Genomic DNA, 22,838 nt, shown 5'->3' with positions numbered 1-22,838 from the left:
CAGCATAGAGGAAATTGTATTTGCTTATGCTGCCTTTGTACACCTGCAGATCCTGGCAGAATGCATCCAATCTGAATCCCTGTATGGTTCCGGCTAGGATGATCTACAATTGATATGAGTTTCGTAGTCTGGCAGCTGCAAGTGTAATGCCATGAACAAAGGAGACTACAATAAATTGTTACAATTCTAATAGGAGTGTGTGTACTGGTAACAAGACCAGCAACTTTACAAGATGTACCAAAATCATAAATCTTTTATTTTTTTCTCCGAAATCAGCAAATTTTTTCTTTTGCACTACACTCCAGAGGAAAAGAAATACCTTCCAACTTGCTGCAACTAACTCAAAAAAACCCTGTTCATTAGAAACAATCTTATCTTACAATAAGTGGCAAAACTGGTTAACAGCTAAGCTACTGTGCAGAATTAAATGACATCCCCTCAATCCTAAGCACACTTGATGAACAAGATAATACAACTTTGCAGAGATGATGTGTGTTTAAAACAAAACAAAAAAGGACAAAATACCATGCGTCCATACTCAGAAGATAAAAGTAGGAAGATTTCTCACAGTTCAGTTGATTTCCTGTTGACAATATCGAAATGCTGACAGCTAAAGAATTGATGAGATTTTCAAATCAGACTTGAATCCAGATGAGAATCAGTTAGAAATCCAGCTATTTGACCTTATTAGGTCCCTACAATATTTCTGCTGAGAGAGAGAGAAAGAAGGATCATTGCAGCTGGTTCTGCTTTAGGTGCTTTTTGTAATTTTTTAGGAGACATGGAGTTTTGCTTTCCAGCTTGATAGACTTCCTTCAACTAACACAGCCATATATACTGGAAAAACATCAACTCCAGGCTAGAGGCTATTGCTAGGAAACCTTCAGCACAGGGCTTCTTCCAACCAGCTTGTTTAGTAATTAAAGCCATAAAAGCCATCTCTTATCTGTCTTAAAAGCTTGGTTTATGTTCACTCCACAAAATGACGTTTTGTAAACAATAGCTGAACCACAACGCATTATCTTTTCAACTTTTCTATTCCAAGAAATCACATGGTAAATCTTCTTCAGCACAGAAATTGCCCAAATACTTCCATCTCTTCTGGCTTCTTTCCCATCATCTTCATTAAGAGCTATGTATTCCTCACCATATTGCCTTCATCAATCTCACCAAACTATTCAATCATGTGACAGAGACAGTCTCTTTAAGCTGCTTGAGAAAATTAGCTGCCCACTAAAGCTGCTCAATGCAATTTTGTCCTTCCATGACAACATGGTGCTTGAGATCAATTATATTGAGGCAATATCAGATCACTGTGAGATTCACAGTAGGGTCAAAGAGAATTGTGTTCCAGTACAAATACTTGTAGGCATGTCCTTTTCTTTACTGCTGTCACATACCTTCAGCTCAGCCACAGAGGGTGTCTACTTAAATATTAGAACTAACAGAAAGTTGTCCAGCCTTCCAAGACAAAGGTGCACCAAGTCCTCATCAGAGAGTTGCTCTACACACCTTCAGCAGCAAATGGCCAACTCTGTCATGCCTACAAAGAGTTTAGTTGACCATCAGCATCAGCAAGACAAATATCATTGTCCAGGATGTTGCCATACCACCATCTATCAACATTGACAATGTGATTCTGAAGCTTGTTGATAGCTTCTCATATCTAGCCTCCACATCACCAGCAATCTATCACTTGATGCTGAAATCAACACATGCATCGTCAAAACTTCCGCTGTTATGTCCAAGCTGACTGAGAACACCAACCTGAAAATTTACCACACACATTTCCTCAGCAAGATGCACGCTAGGCAGGAAACACCTTCACTGTCTGAGGCTTATCCTTGGCATCTCTTGGCAGGACAAAATCATGAAGTCAAAGGGCCTGAAGCTTGTTAATTTCATCCACACACACTCATTGTCAACCTTGCATGACAATGTCTGCATTGGCCACATTCATCAGATGGGTGTTAGCTGTATACTCAAGATCTTCTGTTGGTGAACTGTCTATTGGGTCATGAGATCCTGGGTGTCCATACCCTTACCACAAGGACACCTTCAAGTGAGGAATGAAGATGGTGGTCATTGATACTGATGACTGGGCAACACCACTCACTATATTCCTCTGCAGGAATGTGACAGAGACTATCGTGCCTGAGTGGGGCTCTTGGATCCCACCAGGCAGAAGTTAATAAAGTTGATCACTATGGTGCAAAACATTGTCTCAAAAATAGAAAGGCTGCCACCTGGTGTAAAACTTCCTATCACCTGCAGACTTCCCTCCCTATGTGGACCAATGAGCCAATCTGGACTGTATCTTGCTTTACAGCTGGCATGTCAGCTTAGATTAACCATTAGTTTCATCATACTTTCACTTGTGCACAACCAAAGATGGTCAGGTCAGGTGGATTGGCCATGCTAAAAATTGACCTGTAGTGTTCAGAGATGTGCAGGTTAGATGGGTGAGCCATGGTAAAATCCCCATTGGTCTGGTTGAGATGTTCTTTGGAGGGTTGGTATAGACTTGATGGACCAAATGGCCTCATTCTGCACCGCAGGGATTCTATGATTCTATGACTTATAATGTTAATATAGTCTCTAATAAATCCAATAGGAATTCAGGAAGAACATATTTACCCAAAGAATGTTACTTGCCACCACCGAATCATAGACGTTTACAGCATGGAACCGAGGCCTTTCAGTCTATAGCAGCTATCTTCCCTATTCTCATTTTCCAGCTTTTGGCCCACAGCTTCACGTGCTATGGCATTTCACATATACGTCTAAGTATTTCTTCAATGCTGTGACGATTCTCATCTCTAACACCCTTTCAGGCACTCTCTGAGAGAAAAAAATTCTTCCTTAAATCCCCTTTAAGCCACCTGTCCCTTACATTAAACCTATGGCCTGTTGGTTATTGACTAAGGAAGACGTTTTTTTCTATCCACCCATCTATGCCCCACATAACTTTGTATGTCTCAATCAGGTGCCCCTTTGCCCATCTCTGCTCAAAGGAAAACAACACAGCCTGTCTAGTCTCTCTTCTTGGCTGAAACATTTTAGACCAGGCAACATCCTGGTGAACCTTTGCAGCACTCTCTCTGGTGCAATCACATCCTTCCTATCGTGCTGCTACCAGAACAGCACACAATAACCCAGTAGCCTGACTGACATTATTTATAGTTCCGTCGTAACTTCGTTGCTTTTGTATTCAGTGCCTTGACAAATAAAGGCAAGTATCGCATATGCCTTCTTCACCACCATATCAAACTGTCCCACACATATGCATGCTGAGGTCCCTCTGCTCCTTTGTACTTCCTAGGTTCCTAACATTCATCATGAATTCCTTTGCCTTGTTAGTTCTCCCCAAAAAAAGCATCATGTCACATTTTTCTGGGTTCAATTCTATTTGCCACTGTTCTACGATGTGGATTGGTTAAACGAATTAGTGCAAATGCACGTAAGGAGAAGTTTGATAGGCACATCAGGAACAATGAATAGGAGGTTATGTTGAATTGAAGTAGAGTGGAAGACTTGTATGCAGCACTGACCACTGCAATAGCTTGTTTTTCTTTCATAAATTCTTTGTACTTCCACATAAGTTCAATCTCCTTTTGTCAGACATTTTATGAAATAACTGAACTTGAAGGAGATAATACACATCGTACCCCACACCCCACCTCAAAACCTTGACACAGAGAGGAAAAGTCCCATGTTTTCACATCCGTGATTATTTTTCCAAAACTAATTTTATAAATGGAATCACAGACTTCAGAAACAGAAAAGCACTCAATTACATCTGGGAAAGCCATTTTGGAAGTGAATTGTCGAAACAGTCCGAGAGTTAGTGTTGTAGAATCTCAGTGGACAGGATCTCCAGCGTTACTGTGGAATTTCAGCCAGCTGTGCTACATTTCTTCAGTGATAATCATAACATTGTACCTGCCAAAGCCAAGCCTGTCACCTGCTAATGAATAGTGCTCCAGTTTGGTTGGGGTTAACTGCCCTTCAACATATCACCATAGGTTAGAAACGTTAACGTTGCCTTATACCACATGAAACAAAACCCAACAAGAGTACTCCAGTCTTCCAAAATGACCTGTATAGAAATCTGAAATGTTCTTTGCCACTCTCATCCATTTCATGCTGTAAACTGGCCAGAATGTTTTCTCATGCACAGTTTACATCACTGTTCATTGTGCTTACAGCAACCTAGGGTATCAGCAGATTCTTTACATTATGTTAGTGTCTACATGAGGTCCATGGCATGCATGGGCAGAGCAAGAGTCAGTGTTTTCTTAAATAATCAAATTGAAGAAACCTCACAGAGAGAGAAGCAGTGTTGAATTGTCCCATTCCCGTGGATGTGGGTGAAGAGGCCTGAACGTGAGCAAAGTTGGGACATAGCACATTGGAGTCACCGTCATAGAGTCATAGAGAGGTACAGCATGGAAACAGACCCTTGGGTTCAACTCGTCCCTGCCTACCAGATATCCTAAATTAATCTAGTCACAATTCCCAGCATTTGGCCCATATCCCTCTAAATCCTTCCTATACAGATACAATACAGCCTCTCCCACTTCCTCTGGCAGCTCATTCCATATACGCACTACCTTCTGCATGAAAAAGTTGCCTCTTAAGCCCCTTTTAAGTATTTCCCCTCTCACCTTAACCCTGTGCCCTCTAGTTTTTGACTCCGCTACCCCAGGGAAAAGACCTTGGCTATTTACCCTATCTATGCTCCTCATGATTTTATAAAATTCTACAAGCTCACCCCTCAGCCTCCAATGCTCCAAGGAAAATAGCCCCAGCCTATTCAGCCTCTCCCTATAGCTCAAACCTTCCAACCCTGGCAACATCCTTGTAAATCTTTTCTGAATCCTGTCAAGTTTCACAATATTCTTCCTGAAGCAGGGAGGCCAGAATTGCATGCAGTATTCCAAAACTGGCCTAACCAATGTCCTGTACAGCTGCAACATGACCTCCCAACTCCTATACTCAATGCACTGACCAATAAAGGCAAGCGTACCAAACATCTTCTTCACTATTCTATCTACCTGCAGCTCTACTTTCAAAGAACTGTGAACCTGCACTCCAAGGTCTCTTTGTTCAGCAACACTTCCCAGGACCTTACCATGAAGTGTATAAGTCCTGTCCTGATTTTCCTTTCCAAAGTACAGCACCTCACAATTATCTAATTAAACTCCATTTGCCACTCCTGGGCCCACCTGCCCACCCGATCAAGGTCCCATTGAACTCTGAGGTAACTTCCTTTGCTGTCCACTACACCACCAATTTTGGTGTCATCTGCAAACTTACTAACCATACCTCCTATGTTCACATCCAAATCATTTATATAAATGACAAAAAGCAGTGGACCCAGCACCGATCCTTACAGGCCTCCAGTCTGAAAAGCAACCCTCCACTACTACCATCTGTCTCCTACCTTTGAGCCAGTTCTGTATCCAAATGGCTACTTCTCCCTGTATTCCACGCGATCTAACCTTGTTAACCAGTCTACAATGTGGAACCTTCTTGGCGTTTTACTGAAGTCCATATAGATCACATCCACCACTCTGCCTTCATCAATCTTCTTTGATACTTCTTCAAAAAACTCAATTAAGTTAGTGATACACTATTTCCCCTGCACAAAGCCATGTTGACTATGCCTAATCAGTTCTTGCCTTTCCAAATACATGTATATCCTGTCCCTCAGGATCCCCCACCCCCAGCAACCTGCCCACCACTAATGTCAGACTCACTGGTCTACAATTCCCTGGCTTTTCCTTACCACCTTTCTTAAATGTATCCAATGTATTCCTAACTCTGAATGACATAGCACAGTGCAGCATAGGTGACTTACCAGCAGCAAGTTGTAGCCAATTAGCTCATTCATAGACTACTTGGGGGATAGTCAATGGTGTTGACAGGACCTTACTTCTTACTGTGTGATTTTTAACTTTTTCACAATACTGCAGAGAATTCCTCCATGTTAAGGCACTCTCACAGATCCCTACCTGCCTTAGCAGTGCTCCTCTCTCATCACGTGGCTGGCATCTGGATATTGCTATAGACCCTATTAGTTGACCTCAAACCTCGATGGTATCCATGCTGGCCCCTGGAGTTAGCTTCTTAATTGACTGACAATGGGAAGATAGGAGTGTATGTCCTCCCACAGTGACTTCAACACTCCGGAGTGTCCAGGTGTTGCTAGCTACTCAACTTCTACCATTAAGGAACTTTTGCACCTTCCTGTTTTCCAGACAGGGATATGGAGCTTGAGGGTCTGGCCCAGACTCCTATTCCGCTTGTCCCCCTGATTTTGTAACCCTGTGCAAAGAGCCAGGGGAATGGACTGCAGTTCAGGGCACATCCCAATGACCACTTCTGCGATTATTTGGGTCTGCCCCTTCAAGAAATCCAGGATGTTGCCAGGAATGGAGGGTTTGAGTTATAAGGAGAGGCTGGATAGGCTGAGACTTTTCTCAGGGGAGCGTAGAAGGTTGAGAGGTGACTTTTTAATGTATTATAAAATCACGAGGTGTATAGATAAGGTGAACGGCAGGTGTCTTTTCCATAGGGTGGGGGAATTAAAGACTAGGGCGCATATTTTTAAAATGAGAGGAGAAAGATTTAAAAAAGACATGAGGGGCAATATTTTTACACTGTCGTTCGTGTGTGGAATGAACTACCAGAGGAAGTGGTGAATGCAGGTACAGCTACAACATTTAAAAAACACTTGAATCAGAAAGGTTTAGAGGGATATGGACCAGGATCAGGCAGGTGGGACTTGTTTAGTTTGGGATTATGATCAGTATGGACTGGTTGAACCGAAGGGTCTGTTTCCGTGCTGTATGACTCTATGACTCTATAATTAGACTGTGCCACTTTATTGCAGGATAAGCAGGCCTACAGTGCAAGGTAGACAAGCCAGACAGGAGACGGAGTGGCTGAACTGGCCATCCTGCCACCTATAGAGGAGCAAGTGCTTGAGCTCATTTCCTACAATTGGAGTCACCCCATTGGCAAAGGTGAGACTGGAGGAAGTTGATGGGAAGGTGAGCTTTCAAGGGCACATTGTATGCTGCTGACAGAACCAGCTTGGTAACAGGCTCAAAGGGAAGGTGTGTGATAGCTATTACAGTCATATGGGCAACTCTTATTTCATTTGTGATATTCAGGCTGTAATGTATTGGGCATTGGTTCCAGTGTTATGATGGTATTGGTATATTAGTGAGACTATTTGTATAAGTAAACTAATTTGGGGATTGTAAACTGGGAGGGGAATCTAGCTGTAATTTTAATGTCACTATTTCATTATTAGATACTCGCAATTTCCATGAGTTTGGAACGATTCTCCATCTTTCTGTTTCCTACACAGGTGAACCATTGAATACCCCAGCCACCAGCCCCAAGAAGGGGCAACATCCGACCTCAGAGGCAAAAGAGGAACCCAGGAGGATGCAGCAGCTCACACTTTCTCGGCACCACGCACCAGCACAGATACTGGCACCTTGACAGGGTTTCATGACTTGGCACAGAGGGATGCATAAGCTGGTGAGGGCACCTTACAGTTGCCTGTGCAGCTGCTGAATAGAGAGAAAAATGGAGCATGGTTGTGGCAGTTGGAGGATTGTCACAATGAAATGGTTCGTAAGGTGGCAGATGCTAGATGTCCAACGAGAAACATGTGAGGCATTGAGTGCTGTGGAAAGGACTTCAGAAGGTGACAGGGTATCTTGATGTCTGGACAGTATCCTCTAGCTTCTTATCCCTCTGTGGAAAGCCAGGAAGTGCAAAAAGACTTCATTGAGCAGCTGGTGACATCTACAAACTCCTCTCAGGGCACATTTGAAGGGGCTGGCTATTCCTCCACCATTCAGCTTCTGACACATCACTATCTAGGGCTGAAACCATAAGTAGAATTCCTGCAATTTTGCGTGAGCGTCCTCCATGAATGGGCCCTCACAGCTGAAAACAACTAAAAGACTTTTCCTGCAAAATTATCCACAGAAAGAGTGCAGACACCTCTGTAGCCTCTCTGGATTGCAGCTAAATGTGAGGCAGAGGGGAACTCTATGCACAGTTAGAGTCATAGTCTTAAAGGATTGAAACAGACCCTTCAGCCCAACTCATCATTGCTGACCAGATTTCTTAAGCCATCCTTGCAGGACCTTGCATCTCTCTATGTGGTAGTCTGTTCACATTCTTAAGGGAGATCTTTATTAGAAGACTCAATATTGCTTTTTGTGTGCTTTTTATCTCAGCAGTGCCAGCCTGTGCAGAGTGCAACACACAGCAATCATTTGGAACTCTCTGGTTGTAACATACTGCTCCAGACCTTCTTCTGATCTGTCCAACCTGTCTCAATCTATAGTCCATGCAATGATTTCCCTTGTTGTACCACGGTCATCATTGTAGCTTCATTCACCTGCCATCCAAGGCACCCTGGCATGTGTTAGGAACCATTTCTTCAAGGGATGGTACTTGTCCCCCAAAAGCCATCCTTCCATAGTATTAGGCCAATGGAACATGCCTGCATCTGAGATTTTCTCAATGTTTATGAGTCATTAATGCTGTTGAGGTAACTGGCACATACTTGCAGTATTCATTGTTGGTGGTCACACACCAATTGGATTATTGTAGTTTGAAACTATTCCAGTGATGAATATACTGGGATGGTCTGCTAGAGATGTGATGGAAAGATGTGAACAGTCGATGGCACCCAGTATCCTTGAGAAGCCTGCCTTTGTAATGAATACTCTACTTCTCTCAGACTGGCAGATGTGATCCATTCTAAACTCAATTATTGTACAGATTATTGGAACATTGCATCAATGAAAACCTAAATGCAATGATGGACTGCAGGCTGGGTGACCCCACATAGATCATCACATGAACCTGAAAAGGTCCACTTACAAAAAAACTCAGGACCGCAGCCACCATTTAGAGCCACTGGAACTGGTTGCCCCTCCACATGATATGAGACTATTTCTCCAGCCAGAATGATACAAAGAGATGTAACTGAGGATCTGGAGACCCTCAGTCTCCCACAGTACAGTGCCTCAGACATTTGCAAACGGATCATTCTCTGTAAGTTAGTTGGCTGCCCAATGCCTTTGAGGCTCCACCATTTTGCTTTCCTCAGTGTCTTGACCATGAGTAGTTTGAGTGATGTCATGATTGCAGGTGGATCCGACACATGAGCTTCTATCCTTCTTCCTCACTTTCTCATTCTCCTCCTCCTTCTCCTCACAGCAGGTTGTATCTCCAATAGAGATCACTATCCTCATTTTCCTATAGATACACAGGTTGCAGTGAAGATGTGCTGGCACTTTGCACAAACATGCCTGCAACGTATCAGGTGTCCTCACAAAAGTGTACACAGATACAAAATCTCCACTCAAAACTATTCTCACCTACCAGCACTGATCTGGTGTGGGAAAACACTGATTCCGGCTGCAGTATTTCAATCTGTCCTAACAAACACAAATAATTGAAAATTGAGCTCTTCATCTGATATTTTATACATCAACATGCCACATTATTGCAACCAGATGTTTTATTCAAGCCTATTGTTCTCTTAATGAACTTAAAAGCTCTTTAATTGGCTCTTTCAGTGAGGTGCGGGGGCTCCAATTTCCAGGGCCACCATATCAATATATTGTAGCATCCTGATGTGATAACATCTGGACCATGACTGAACGTCATCATCCTGGATATTTTGCCAGTGAGATAGAGAACTGTCTTGTCCTGGAAGAATAATATTCTGCTCAATGAGTGAGAGAGTGGCTAGGAGACAGGGCAGTTGGGTTGAGTGGTAGTGGTCAGGGGATGGTTGGGTCATGGGGAGTTGGGTGGAAGTCGGGTCAAGTGAGTAGTCAGATCTGATTAGCGAGTGGTCAGCTTGGATGAAAGGGTAGTTGGATCAGGTCATTCAGAGATAGCAAGACTGCAGATGCTGCAGTTAGAGTCTCCTTGAATTGATCCTTCCTAAATGTCGACTTTCCTGCTCCTCTGATGCTGCCTGACCTGCTGTGTTCATCCAGCTCCACACTGTATTGACACTGGGTCAGGTCAAGTGGCAGTTGGGTTAGATGAGAAGTGGGATTGGGTGAACAGCGGGGTCAGGTCGATGGGGGTTTGTAGCGGGTTCGGGCCGAGGGAGGTTGGACAGGCCTAGTGTGCTTAGGGTAGGTTGGTGTGTGAGTGATGAAGAGGTTTGGGTGTGGTTCTCAGTTTAGTTATGCTGGCTAATTTCAGCACAAGTGCACCTGTCAAGACATGTGCAGAGAAGGTTTTCCCTGTTTTGCAGGAATCTGGGACTAAGGGACAAGTTAGGAAACATTTTCTCACACAAAGGAAGCTGAGGGGTGGAAATTTTACTGACGACATCAGTGGGTCTGAGATCAATACTTTTTTACTAGCCAGGAGTATGAGGTGATATGGAGCCAAGGCAGGTAAATGGAGTAGCAATAAAGATTAACCATGATGTTACTGAATAATAAAACAAATCCAGGAGGTTGAATGGTCTACTTCTGTTGCAATGAATGCAGGATTGTTATCAGTCCCATAGTGTATTCCCATTATTGCCAGACAATGGTATGTGTTTGAGCAGATACATGGGAATAGTGCCACCTGAAAGTGCTCTTCAAGCCACTCACCATCCAGACTCCGTGTCACTGGGTCAAAATCCTGGCATGCCCTCTCTAATGGTATTGTGAGTGGACCTGCACAAAGTGGACTGCAGCAATTCAAGGAGACATTTCCCCACCACCTTCTCCGGGGCAATTAGGAATGTGGAATAAATGCTGGCCCTGGCAGTGATGCCCACATCCCATGAATGAATTTTTAAAAATCCTAATAACATTAATTAGGATATGGAAAAATTCTAGCTTTAATTCAATCTGTGCACTTCATTATTTTGCATACAAGAGAACAGAGGCCTCCCTGGGGGTACATTTGCTGTCAATTCCACAGTAGCTGATGATATTATGAAAGTTGAATTAAATTTTCCCTCTGCAGGCTTCTAAGAGCCTGAGCTGAAGAGCTGGCCCTCACTGGCACATGTCCTGGTAGTTTGCAAGGGTGTGGAGATGGTCCAAGCATGTGGCAAATGTTTATGTATCTGTTACATTCACAAATGTGCTTTTGTTTCCCCTAGGTCCATGATCGCCTGGATCGACATTGCTGCGGTTTTAATCCAGACTTCTCAGAACCCTGTGTAGAAGATCTGCTGCATGAGAAATGTAGGAATCTTAAGGACCATCTCCTTGTGCATATCCTGGTATGTGAGGTGCAGGAAATTTTAGAATGGTCCCATGCAAAAGGAAAGAAAATGTAACATTTTTTTACAACGCCTCTCATTACCTCAGAACATTACAAAGCACTTTTCCGCCAATTAACTATTTTTTGAACTCGAGTCACTTTTGTAATTTAGGATGTTTCAACCAATTTGTACATAGCAAGATCCGAAAAGCAGCGATGCGTTGATGACAAGATAATCTGGTCTTAGTGATTTTAATTGAGGGATTAATATTAGCCAAAAAGAAAGCGAGTAGCTGTGGTCTAAGATTAACATCTCATTTGAAAAATGGTACCTGCAACAATACAGCCCTCCCTCAGCACTGTGCCCTGATGTCAGCCTTGGTTTTGGGCTGAATTCTCTCAAGTGAGACTTGAGCCCACAACTTTCTGACTCAGGGCTAAGATTAGTGCTACTTATGGGTTTATTTTGCTGTCTCAGCAGTTCACAGAGTCTGAGGGTTTCAGAGATATATCCTGACTACATGCCAAATGCTGACATCAGTGCTCCTTGGGAAGCAGTTGAACCTTCAAGGACTGCAGAGGCATAGAATAGCAGCAGGCTAGAAATTATAGTTTGTGGCTGAAGCTCAAAATCAGAACCAAAACTGTTTCACTGCTGGCACTTGTTAGGTACTGTCTTCCTATCATAAAATGATATAGCATTGAAAGAGGACATTCAACCCATCATGCCTACCTACTATTCTCTTTCACTGACTGGCACAATTCCACTGGCTCTGACATATTCCTGGTGCTTCACCACAAGCCCATCTTCACCCATTAATCCTGGGCAGTAACTTTAAGTTACTAGCCAATCTAATTATTATCATCCAACCATCCACACCATTCTCAATGATAGCTGACTCCAGGGCCAGTAAAAAAAACCTTTGGCCCAAATGACCAGGTCATCTCAAACACAGCCCTAGGACTCATTAGCAGCTTGTGGGTTGCTGATTGTTGACTTCCGGAAGTGCTTCTCCTTCAAAGGGACTCAGTCAGTACAGTCAGATCAAAGCAACTAGCATCAGGAAGAGGGGGCTGCCTGTGACAGTTATACCCACCTACCCTTGCTGCCAACACTCCTCCCCCATCACTGCAACCTGCACCTGTGACTCCTATCCCAATATTACTCTCCTGTGGTCTGAGTCCATTTCAGTCCAGGGCCTGGGTGGATAACATAACACCGTGTCCTATATACGGAACATTCTGACACAGTGTTAGGTTGAAGTGTTGCACATGCACACCTGATAGGTGAAGAATGGCAGTGGGACCATGGAAGGAGAGTGAACGAGGGTTGGGGGTTGGGCACTGAGAGATAAGAGGGAAGTATGAGTGCAGGGAATGAGCATCATTGTTCTTGTGCCTAGAAAGTGCACTTGTTCCCATATTAATTGGTGATAGAAGATATCCATTCCTGAGAGTAGATATCCCATAAAACCAACTCCTAGGCCTGAAATTAACGGACATGATGGGGATTTGGATGAAAACGTGAGAGCTCCATGTCATTCTCTTTTTGGGAAGGCCCACCATAACATGTTCCACACAGGCACCTAACTAGACAGCAGTGGACCAGCCTTAAGATCAAGGACCCAAGGGCAGAGGTCGTGCAGGTTAAGAACTATGAACCAATCGGTAGCCAGCAGCTGTATTGAAAAACAACACTAGCTGGAAGGCATTGGCTGCTGCTGGTATGTTATCCACCCCAGGTCCTGGATTGAAATGGACTCGGACCACAGGAGAGTAATGTTGGGATAGGAGTCACCGGTGCAGGTTGCAGCGATGGGGGAGGAGTGTTGGCAGCAAGGGTAGGTGGTTATAGCTGTTACAGGCAGCCCCCTCTTCCTGATGCTAGATGCTTTGATCTGACTGAGGTACTGACTGAGTCCCTTTGAAGGAGAAGTACTTCCGGAAGTCAACAATCAGCAACCCACATAGGTTTGCTGTCAAGCTTTCCGCATGGTGACTGCCTCTGCCCATGGTTTCCAGCGGTGAGATGAGATTCATTACTGGGCATTAATTGAGGCAAGCAGGAGGCTTCTCAACATGAACTTAATTGGAGTGGATGTGAGAATATGGCGATAATGTCACCTAACACTGTCTCACCAAATTAAACATCACCTGCCGCAAACTCACCATGAGGGGTGGCATTAAATTCCAACATGAATTTTTCTACCTACATATCACCTCACTCCATGTCACACACCTCTACTGCAACCTTTCCCTGTGATGTTTCCATACCGTAGACCTCTCCCTTCCACATCCAGCAAGGTAACACTGTGTGGCATTTGACAGAATGGAGTGATGAGATGAATTCTCGTGCAGCACTATCATCCCAACTGTACAAAGAGCAGAACAGTTCCTGAGTTATACCTGTCATGCGCTGCACTTGGGTCCATAGTATATGTATTGGCCCACTGGAAGGGTAGGTGTCCCTAACCAAAAGCTAGAATAGTTGCCAGCCATTCACACATTTGTGCAAACGTCACTGATTTTGAAGTGATGTTTCTGTGTCCCAACTGTTTCCCAAACTCTGCTTTTCTGCTGAACTGAAATATCCTGCACTGATTTCCCATCTCCTTGCCCACTCCCTCATACCACCCGAATGGTACCAGTGTACGTGCGCCCACTTTCATGCATCCGTGGAATTCAAAGCATTTCTGCGCCAAGGCTGTGGTTCCCCTGTTGGCTTACCTCGAATGTTCAACGTAAATATCACAAATCCAGACAAGGTTATCTTTGTCAGACTTATAGAATAACATTAACCTTTCATCCTCAAGCAAAGGGCTGTGGATGTTCAGTTACTGAGATTGACATCTATAGATCCTTGGGAGGTCACAGAACTATGAGGTAATGGGGACAGGGCAAGACACTGCAATAGAGGTAGAATCTCAGGATTCATGTGCTATAATTTCACAGTTTCTGCATTTTAATACTGCATTACTGGCAGTTAAAAGTGCTTACCCATTAAATTAATATTTTTTAATATAGCCTAACATTTTACAATTTATGCTGATAAAGATTGACAGTTTAATCCTTCAAACACAAGTTATGTTCAATTTCTTGCTAGACAAGAATCATAGAGAATTGATCTTTTATAAGGAGCATTTCATGCTGCAATTAAATTGATTGTGGGGAATTGTCTATTTTGAGATTAACTTAATGTCCTTGATACAAAATATGTCCTATTCTTGACAAGGAAATCATTGAATAGGCATACACTCTTCCCACAACACTGATTCCAACCTGAAAGTATGGATCTAAAATACATTGATCTTTGTCCTTTAACTCAATGGATTGGATTATAAAATTCCAAGAGAACATTTTACTTTGTCATCCAGAGGAGTTGAGCATTTCCCAGTGGATTATCAACCTATGTTGTCTGGAGTTTAGAAGAATGAAAGGTGATGTCATTGAAAGATATAAAATTTTGAGATGTCCAGCCTCAGGAAGAAGGGATGACCATTCAGCACTGAAATGAGAAATTTATTTGTTTCCTGCATGTCAATTTTGTAATATATTTTGTATCACTGCTGTGCACTCCTATAACAGGTTGCATGTCCTAATGCTCAGTAGAACAGCAATAGCTGGAACACATCTGACCAGAGAAGGGAGACCAATCATCCACAATATAAGGCAGTAAAAACAGTTCTGTACTTAGTATACTGCCATATAACTGTGTCAATTTATAGAAAAAAATTTCCATAGAGAAAATCAGTTTGTGCAATACAGCAAGAAACATTAAGGTTAGAAGCGGTAAAGGGCTGTGTTTCCTCATAGTACAATTGAATTTTTTTAGCACATAGTGCCAAGCAGTGCCTGGACATGGGAATTTGCCAATGATTTCTCACACAGAACTCAATAATGTGGGACATGCTGAGGACTGGCAGAGGCGAAGACAGATGAATGAACAGGTGCTGTTCTCAAGCATTAGCTGCCTTTCAAAGAAACATTGTTTGAAAAAAAAACACTGAAAGCAGGTTGCTTGCCAGCACTCTTGATCGTCCATTAAGCAAACCAAAAAGAAATTAAGAACTAAATTTTTAAGGAAAGTAAAAGCCAAGAGAGACAACAAGACTCAATTCAATCTCAAACCACTTCCAGCTATAAATTAGGGATGGTTTATTTGAAGATCAGTCCCAAATGAATGTTTCTCTGTCTCTTTTGGCTGCAATCTGGGAAGAAATTTGACAAATTGATGGCTCATTAAATAAAAAATCTAGAAGAAAAAGGGTAGCTCAACCGCGATACACATTTCATTCCTTTGGAATTCCAAGACTAATATAATTAATTTGCTACCTGTCTTGCTACATCTGCAGTTTCACAGCCTGGTAATTTTGTGCTGCAAATGTAGAATTTCTTGATCAGTACAATAATATAGTTCAGTTCACAAGGTCAGGAAATTGTGCTTCTACAGCACTAAGCTAAGTGTCTGACTATAAGAGCAGTGTCTGAGACAGAGAAAATAATGAATTAGTCATCACATCAGGTAGGCCTTTCTACTGACCTGAACAAATAAGTTGTCATAGATACTCAAATGTACTATGCACAAAAAATTGGCCCCTGAATTTCTCTGCGTATCAATAACAATGTCCTGCCAAAATCTTCTGTGTCTCTTCTGGTTCTTTCCACATACCAAGTACAAAGAAACTTATAAAAAATATCCAGAAGTCTAATGCAATAAAAGTAAACATCCTCGGCATTGGCTTCAATCGTAAATCTTTAATCATGGATATTTTTCAATTATTGATTTGGGTGTGACTTTTACTTTAAATCTGTTGGCTGGCTTTTCCAAATTTTGTACACTGGTGTGTTTGGAGTAGGCCTGGTCTCCCAAGACCCTTGACGTATTCACTTGAGCCAGTTAGATTGTCACAGAATGAAGGAGTTGTGGTTGTTTCCATGATAATTAATGTGCACACGTCTATAGCCCGAAACTATTTGTACAATCATTTGGGGTTTCCTCTTCATTTACATGCTGCCACTTGCTGACAGGATCCACGTAAGTTAATTTTCACAGCCATGCCAATAACATTCCCTGACTGTCCTCTCCATCACTTTCCTGGAACTTTTGACTGCCTCTGCATCATCAGACTGCTTTGCTGACATCAAGTCTTGGACATGTCAATTAATGTTCAGACTCCAAATTTGAAAGATCTTAACCATCATCTTCTGAACTAGTCACAAAGTCTACTTGCTTGTCACCAATTCCTTTTCATTCACAATTGTCAGTCTCTGATCCAAATCCTGTACAATGTTGATGTTCTGTTCATTCCTAAGTTTCAGGCCAGACAGCCCCTCCACCACAAAGTTCACTTTGTTCCATTTCCGCAATATTGCCCACCTTGTGCCATCATCATCTCTAGAATTGAGTACACCCATCCTTTCTTTGCTAATCTCTTCCATCCAGCATCATCTCCAAGTTGTACAGATTTCTCCAGCAAAAATCTTGGCCCACTATGTCCCACTAATCATTTACCCCTGTGTTTAATGATCTATTTTTGACCCTCCTTCCCCTGACACTTCAAAATTTAAGTCCTTGTGTATTCTTGCATTACTTTATTACCCCTCGTCTCTCTGACTTCCTGCAGTCCAAAATCCAAGTCAACGTTTAGCTCCTTCAGTTCTTTCTTTTGTCTCACTGATGGTGACAGAATCTTTAGTCAATGTATCCTCCTTTCTTGGAATCCCCTCCTACTCGTGCAAACTTCTCCACCACCCTTTAAATATATATGTCTATTCAACAAGGTTTTCAGTAACTCCTCATAATCTTTTCCATTACTTTGCCTATCCCTATTTTTGAAGCATCTTCAGGACTTTTTCTTCCCTAAAGACAGTGTACAAAAAACATTTTTCTCATCTGGAGCTTTGATGGCCTAATGAGTTCCATCTAAAATACTTTGGTGTCTCGGGAAGCCTGCCCAGCGGAAAATGTTCAAAGTCCTCTCTAGATGGCATCTCCTCTTAAATTGGAATATGATAAAAAATTGGAATCAGTCACACATTTTACACAAGGCTTAGCTGAAGATTTGTTCTAAAAGATGTCCTCTGCAGTAGCTTAGAAACCTCCTGTGCCATGGAAACTTGATGCTATGAGGAAAAAACATCATCCAGATCTGTGCCTAGTTTGTAGGTGAGTCTGCAGCAGCTGTTCTGGATCGATCATTTAAATTAAGGAACCTATCCATCAAATATTGGTGAGAGGAGTGATGGAGATTCCTGGCTGGGCACACCTTTGCCGAGATGTACCTCCTCATCATTATGGATTTTCAGTTGGACACTTTCCAGTCTCCCCTGTTGTGGTAAGGTATAGGAAACAGGAGCAACAAGTGGTAAAGGAGGATTATTGGAAAAATTACCATTCCTGGTTGATATCAGCAACTAGAAAGGATACAAGTGCCTAAACCTATACTGTATTAATGAACGTAAATTACTTCATTAGGTTCGAAAAGGAAATCCGTCTCAACTTGTGTACATAGACAATGCAGGAAGGCTTCTGCAGCATGAAAACAACCTCAACTTCAAACTGTTGGAAGGCATTGATGAGTAAGTATGCCTTCATTGTCAGATTCCTAAAGCATAGTTTCACATTGATGTCAATATGTCCCAAATTCAGTAATGTTTAGAACTCATGCTAGGGTATTTGAAACCTTGGACTCATGCAACAGCTACAGCAACTGAGCAATAGTATGTAGCTGATGAAGAGGACATACAGGGATGAATTTCACCAGCTTCTGGGTAACGGGAACAGAGACTGGCATGAGGAGAGTATGGAAAGGAGAGAGGAAGTGTTGGATCTTTGGTAAATCCTGAATAAATGGCTCCCTCCTGCCATTCTGCTGACTCTTGATGGCAGGCTGGATGCCAGATCGACCAAGTGAAGTATAAAAGGTTCCATTAACAGGCACGAATGCCACATCACCAGCAACAGATAAATGCTCATCAGATGGAGAGTCCACAGGGGTAGGGCTCCCTCTGAGGTAGGAGGTGGCATCAGAGGAAGAGGCCCCATTACCCAAAGAGGGGCCAGTAAAACAGAAAACCCATTCCTAAAGTCCCCCGGAGGAATTTCTCTTCTGATCAGCAGGGAATACAGCACTCTGTCACCTGATTATTTATTAGGAAATACATGTTCCTAATAGTCTATGGCTGCGTCTCACTTTCCTTGTGGGACTGTTAGAATTGTTGGCACTCACACTAGGCCAGTGGTATGGGCAGTTGCCCATTGGCCATAGGTAGGCAAATAGAAGATTCCAGAAAAATCATTGAGTGGGTCCCACTGCCACCAAGTATAGTCTTTTGGTCCTGCTGTCAGGGTCCCAAAGCCTGTAAGAAAATTCAGCTCATGGTGTGGAAAGATGAAGCCCCAAAAACTTATTCCTCAAATAAGGGAAACATTTCAGAGTCACAAGTTACTGCGCAAGAATGACATAATACTCAACTTCTTACACCTTTCCTTATACCTCAGCAGACGAATTGGTACTGAAAAATAAGATCTCATGTTCTCTATAGTACTTTTCATGACCTCAGGGCATCTCAAGTGATTTACAAGCAATATATATTTTTTAAAGTGTAGCTATGTACAAAATGCAGCTGCAATTTATACGCAGATAACAATGTGTTAATGCCTATATGATCTGCACTAGTTACATTTGTTGAGGGTCGAATATTGACCAGGATACCAGGGAGAACACCACTACCCCCCACCCTGTCCCCCACCCTGTCCCCCACCCCAGACCTTTCTCTTTGAACAATGGCTGTAGAATATTTTCCAACAATCTGAGAGGGCAGGTGGAGCCTTTGTTTAATGTCTCATCCAGACGACAGCACTTCTGACAGTGCAGCACTTCCAAAGAACTGCAATGGGAGCATCAGCCTGGATTATATGCAGGGGACTTGAACCCACAATCTTTGGACTAAAGGCAAATGTTACCCATTGAACCACAGTGGCCATCTGTTGTAAATTTGTAATTCTCTCATCTGCCAGGCATGGCAAATACCTGTGTTACGTTTATCCTTAAATATAAAGTGTGTTCTTAAGAAAACAAGGGACAATGGTCTTGATGATATTCTACACAGATCCATTTTGGAGGAGATAATTACAGGGTATATTTATGAGTCGTTGGAGGAATACAGGTAAAACTGACCAGAACATAAACAAATTAAATTATTAGCGGTGTTAAATATTAAAGAAAGACTTGCATTTTAAATTTCCACAAAATATTCGATTGGCCACAATTGGAGGCTTTTTAATTCATTTGTGGGATGTAGCTGGCCAGCATTTATTGCCTGTCCCTAATTGCCCTTGAGAAGGTGTTGGTGATCTGCGTTCTACAACTGCTGCAGTCCACCTGCTGTGGGTTGACCCACAATGCCATTAGGGAGGGAATTCCAGGATTTTGACTCAACGACAGTGAAGGAACGGTGATACACTTCCATGCCAGGATGTGAGTGACTTTGGAGGGGAGCTTGCAGATGGTGGTCTTCCTATGTATCTGCTGTCTTTGTCCTTCTAGATGAAAGTGGTCATGGGTTTGGATGTGTTTTCTAGGGATCTTTGGTGAATTTCTGCAGTGAATCTTGCAGATAGTACACACTGCTGCTACTGAACAGTTGTTGAGGGAGTGGTTGTTTGTGAATGTGGTGCTAATCAAGTGGGCTTGATTGTAAGTACCACAATAGTTTTGTTCAGTACTCTTTTGAGAGCATTTCCATGGTGCTTATTTGCTAAACCACAAAAAAGTGCTATGAGGCAGGACCCATGTCCATCTCAACTGGAGGAGGGATCAAACCCCTTGCATTAATCTGATTCACTTGCAAGCCATCTGATTAAACTAGCCCATGGCCAGCAACACCTTATAGGAAGGATATTGGAGACATGGATTAGGCATGAATGCAATTACAAATATTTACCGTAATGACACCAGAAAGGAGAGGCTGTCATTAATGAACAAACCTTTGGAAAATTGCTTATTTTTCCCATACAGCACAGAAGGTTGAATACGGATTCCATAGAGATTTTCAAAATTTTGAAATGTCTTGAGAGAGTACACAGTGAATGATTATTTCCACTGATTGAGAAATGGGTAACAAGAAGTCAGAAATTTAGGATTGTCACAGGGAAGATTACACCTGACATTAAAAATGTTGTACATAGTTATTAGAACACAATGATTCACCATAGTGGTTATAATGCAGCAAGTGTGGTAATGTTTCAAAGGACAAGTGTTTTGAAAGGATGAGTGTAAAAAGAACAGTGCATAAAGAACAGACTAATCAGTTTAGAATAAACAGTGATAGCTGATATCAGCTGAATGGTCTCTTCAGTGCCGAATACCATTGTAGTTTCAGTGATTCTACCGAACATAGGAAATTGATGCATTGAAGGTTTGTGCATTGCGGCAAATATTGTTCAGTTTAAACCCTGCCTTTCTTAATCACATGCTCTGTGGCATTACTTCCCCAAAAACAAATGTGACTAGTTGTGCGCATCCATCAGTACAGTTCTCAAAAAAGCTTCGCACTTAAAATATTAGCACATCTGTTCCCTCCATAGTCTGAGGGTCAAAAAGTAACACTGACATGACCAGACCAAATAGTTATACCCTTTCCAAAATTACATGGATGCAAAAAGGTATTCCAAACATGATTCCTACTAATATCATTAAGAAAATTGGTGGAACAACATCCATCTGCATTTTTAATCTCTCCTTTCATTTTCTTTTCTGATTTATTTTTTCAGAATTTCTCACTCTTTTTCTCCTCTTTAGTTCTGTCTGTCTTCAGTTAGTGTCATTTTAATAATTTGCCTTCATTTTTACCAATGAATACTGGGGTTCCTGTATTTCCATATCATGAACTCCAGTAAGAACTCTGTGCAAAACTGTCTGACTGCTGTGTACAATGCAACTTGGATGAAGCATGCAATGTCAGTACCTGAATGTAATGTGCAATGCTGCCTGCAACATGCAGTGCTGCTTGAATGGAGCATTAAATGTGCCTTGAATATAATGTGGTATGCTGTTTCATTACTCGGATTCAGCACGCCATCAGAGTTTAATGAGTAATGTAACTAACTGAGGTATTGCACAGAGTGATGCTTCCAGTTGGTTTTGCAGATGTTGTTCTTGGAGATTTCTGAGATACTGTGGTATGAAGAGAGATTCATCTGCCCACATTCCTGGATGAAAGTCTCTATGTAAATCCATAAATATATGAAACCAGCTGTTCAAACCAATTTGCCCTAGAGATATGTGTGTGGTAGTGGAACTACCTAAACAGACCTTCTTCAAATATTATGAGCTTTCTGCTCAAATTGGCTAGGCTTTACAGAATTTATATCTGAGCCAGTTTAGACTGTCAAGTCTAGGAAACAAAGGTAACTTAAATAAATAGTCATAACAGCCGAGAGGGATTCTAAATTCACACAGAATTAACTGTGCAGTGAGCTGTCAGTGATGCTGGAGATTGCATGGTGTTTCGCCAACTCACTTACACCACTTGTGGAACCAGCACCCAACAAACACTATACTTTGTGTACACAGGATAACAGCACTGTCCCTATAAGTGTACATAATGTGAGAAAACAACAAGTTGTAGTGTGTCATCTCAGATGGAAGAAAGCCACTACAGAGGAATGTTATCAGGGAAAGATTGATGCAATAACAGAGAATGAGATAATGTATGTCATTAAAAAATCTCATTAAAAGCTTGTTCAAAAGTTTTGAGGAAAGCTTTTCGGAACCAGAAAAAGTCAGGGAGGTTTAGGGAAGAAATTCCAGACCTGAGGCCCTGGACAGGTGGAGGAATAGCTATGAATGTTTAAAATTAATTAAGATTAGGAATGCACAGTAATCCACAGTTAGACAAGCGCTAAGGGATTGTGTACTCTCGTTATACATACATGCATAAACACTAATATGTACTATAAGATAGGTACATAATGCAGCTATACTGGACACAACCTGAGGCATTAGTTATAACTGTACAATACATGACGTAGCAGAACTGCAAAACCTCAGGCAGCAGTTGTCCATTGGTCCTTCTGATGACCCCTACCCAAATTCTATGAAATTTGTCCAAAGATTCCTTTGGTCCATTTTCAAATCTAAATCCTTGCTATTTGCAGAAAGGGATATTTCTGATCCTTTATTTATGCCTGTCACAGACTTCTTAATGATTACATCTGCTCTCCTAATATTATGCATGACAGGTTTCTCATATTCTAATTAAAATATTTTGCCCAAACTTTCATTCTATATTTAAAATGCTGTACCCTTGATTTGAAATTTTGTCCAGAACAAATGTAAATGGCCTTAAAGTTGAATAAAACTGCAGAATGACCCAATTGAATAATATTTTGATTTTTTTTGAAAGGCATTGCACAGCATTGCTTTGGAAATTAAGTAGCTGATAAACCAGGTAATGAGCCAACAAGGTGTAGAGCTGGATGAACACAGCAGGCCAAGCAGCATCATAGGAGCAGGAAGGCTGACGTTTCGGGCCTAGACCCTTCTTCAGAAAATGATTTTCTGAAG

The 22,838-nt window shown here is 42.0% G+C and overlaps 1 protein-coding gene across 1 annotated transcript in view; it reads left to right on the top strand.

Moving 5' to 3' along the window:
- gask1a (golgi associated kinase 1A) overlaps positions 1–22,838 on the top strand; it is a 51,337-nt gene that overhangs the window by 26,484 nt on the left and 2,015 nt on the right. Inside the window, exons 4-5 of the mRNA XM_020519863.2 lie at positions 11,165–11,287; positions 17,744–17,847. Of these exons, the coding sequence (XP_020375452.2) occupies positions 11,165–11,287; positions 17,744–17,847 (227 nt within the window). The remainder of the gene's footprint in view (positions 1–11,164; positions 11,288–17,743; positions 17,848–22,838) is intronic.

The sequence above is a fragment of the Rhincodon typus genome, chromosome 4, assembly GCF_021869965.1.
Source record: "Rhincodon typus isolate 14 chromosome 4, sRhiTyp1.1, whole genome shotgun sequence".
Lineage (NCBI taxonomy): Eukaryota > Metazoa > Chordata > Chondrichthyes > Orectolobiformes > Rhincodontidae > Rhincodon > Rhincodon typus.
The sequence above is the reverse complement of the archived record's forward strand: the minus strand, read 5'-3'. Positions and strand labels throughout refer to the sequence as shown.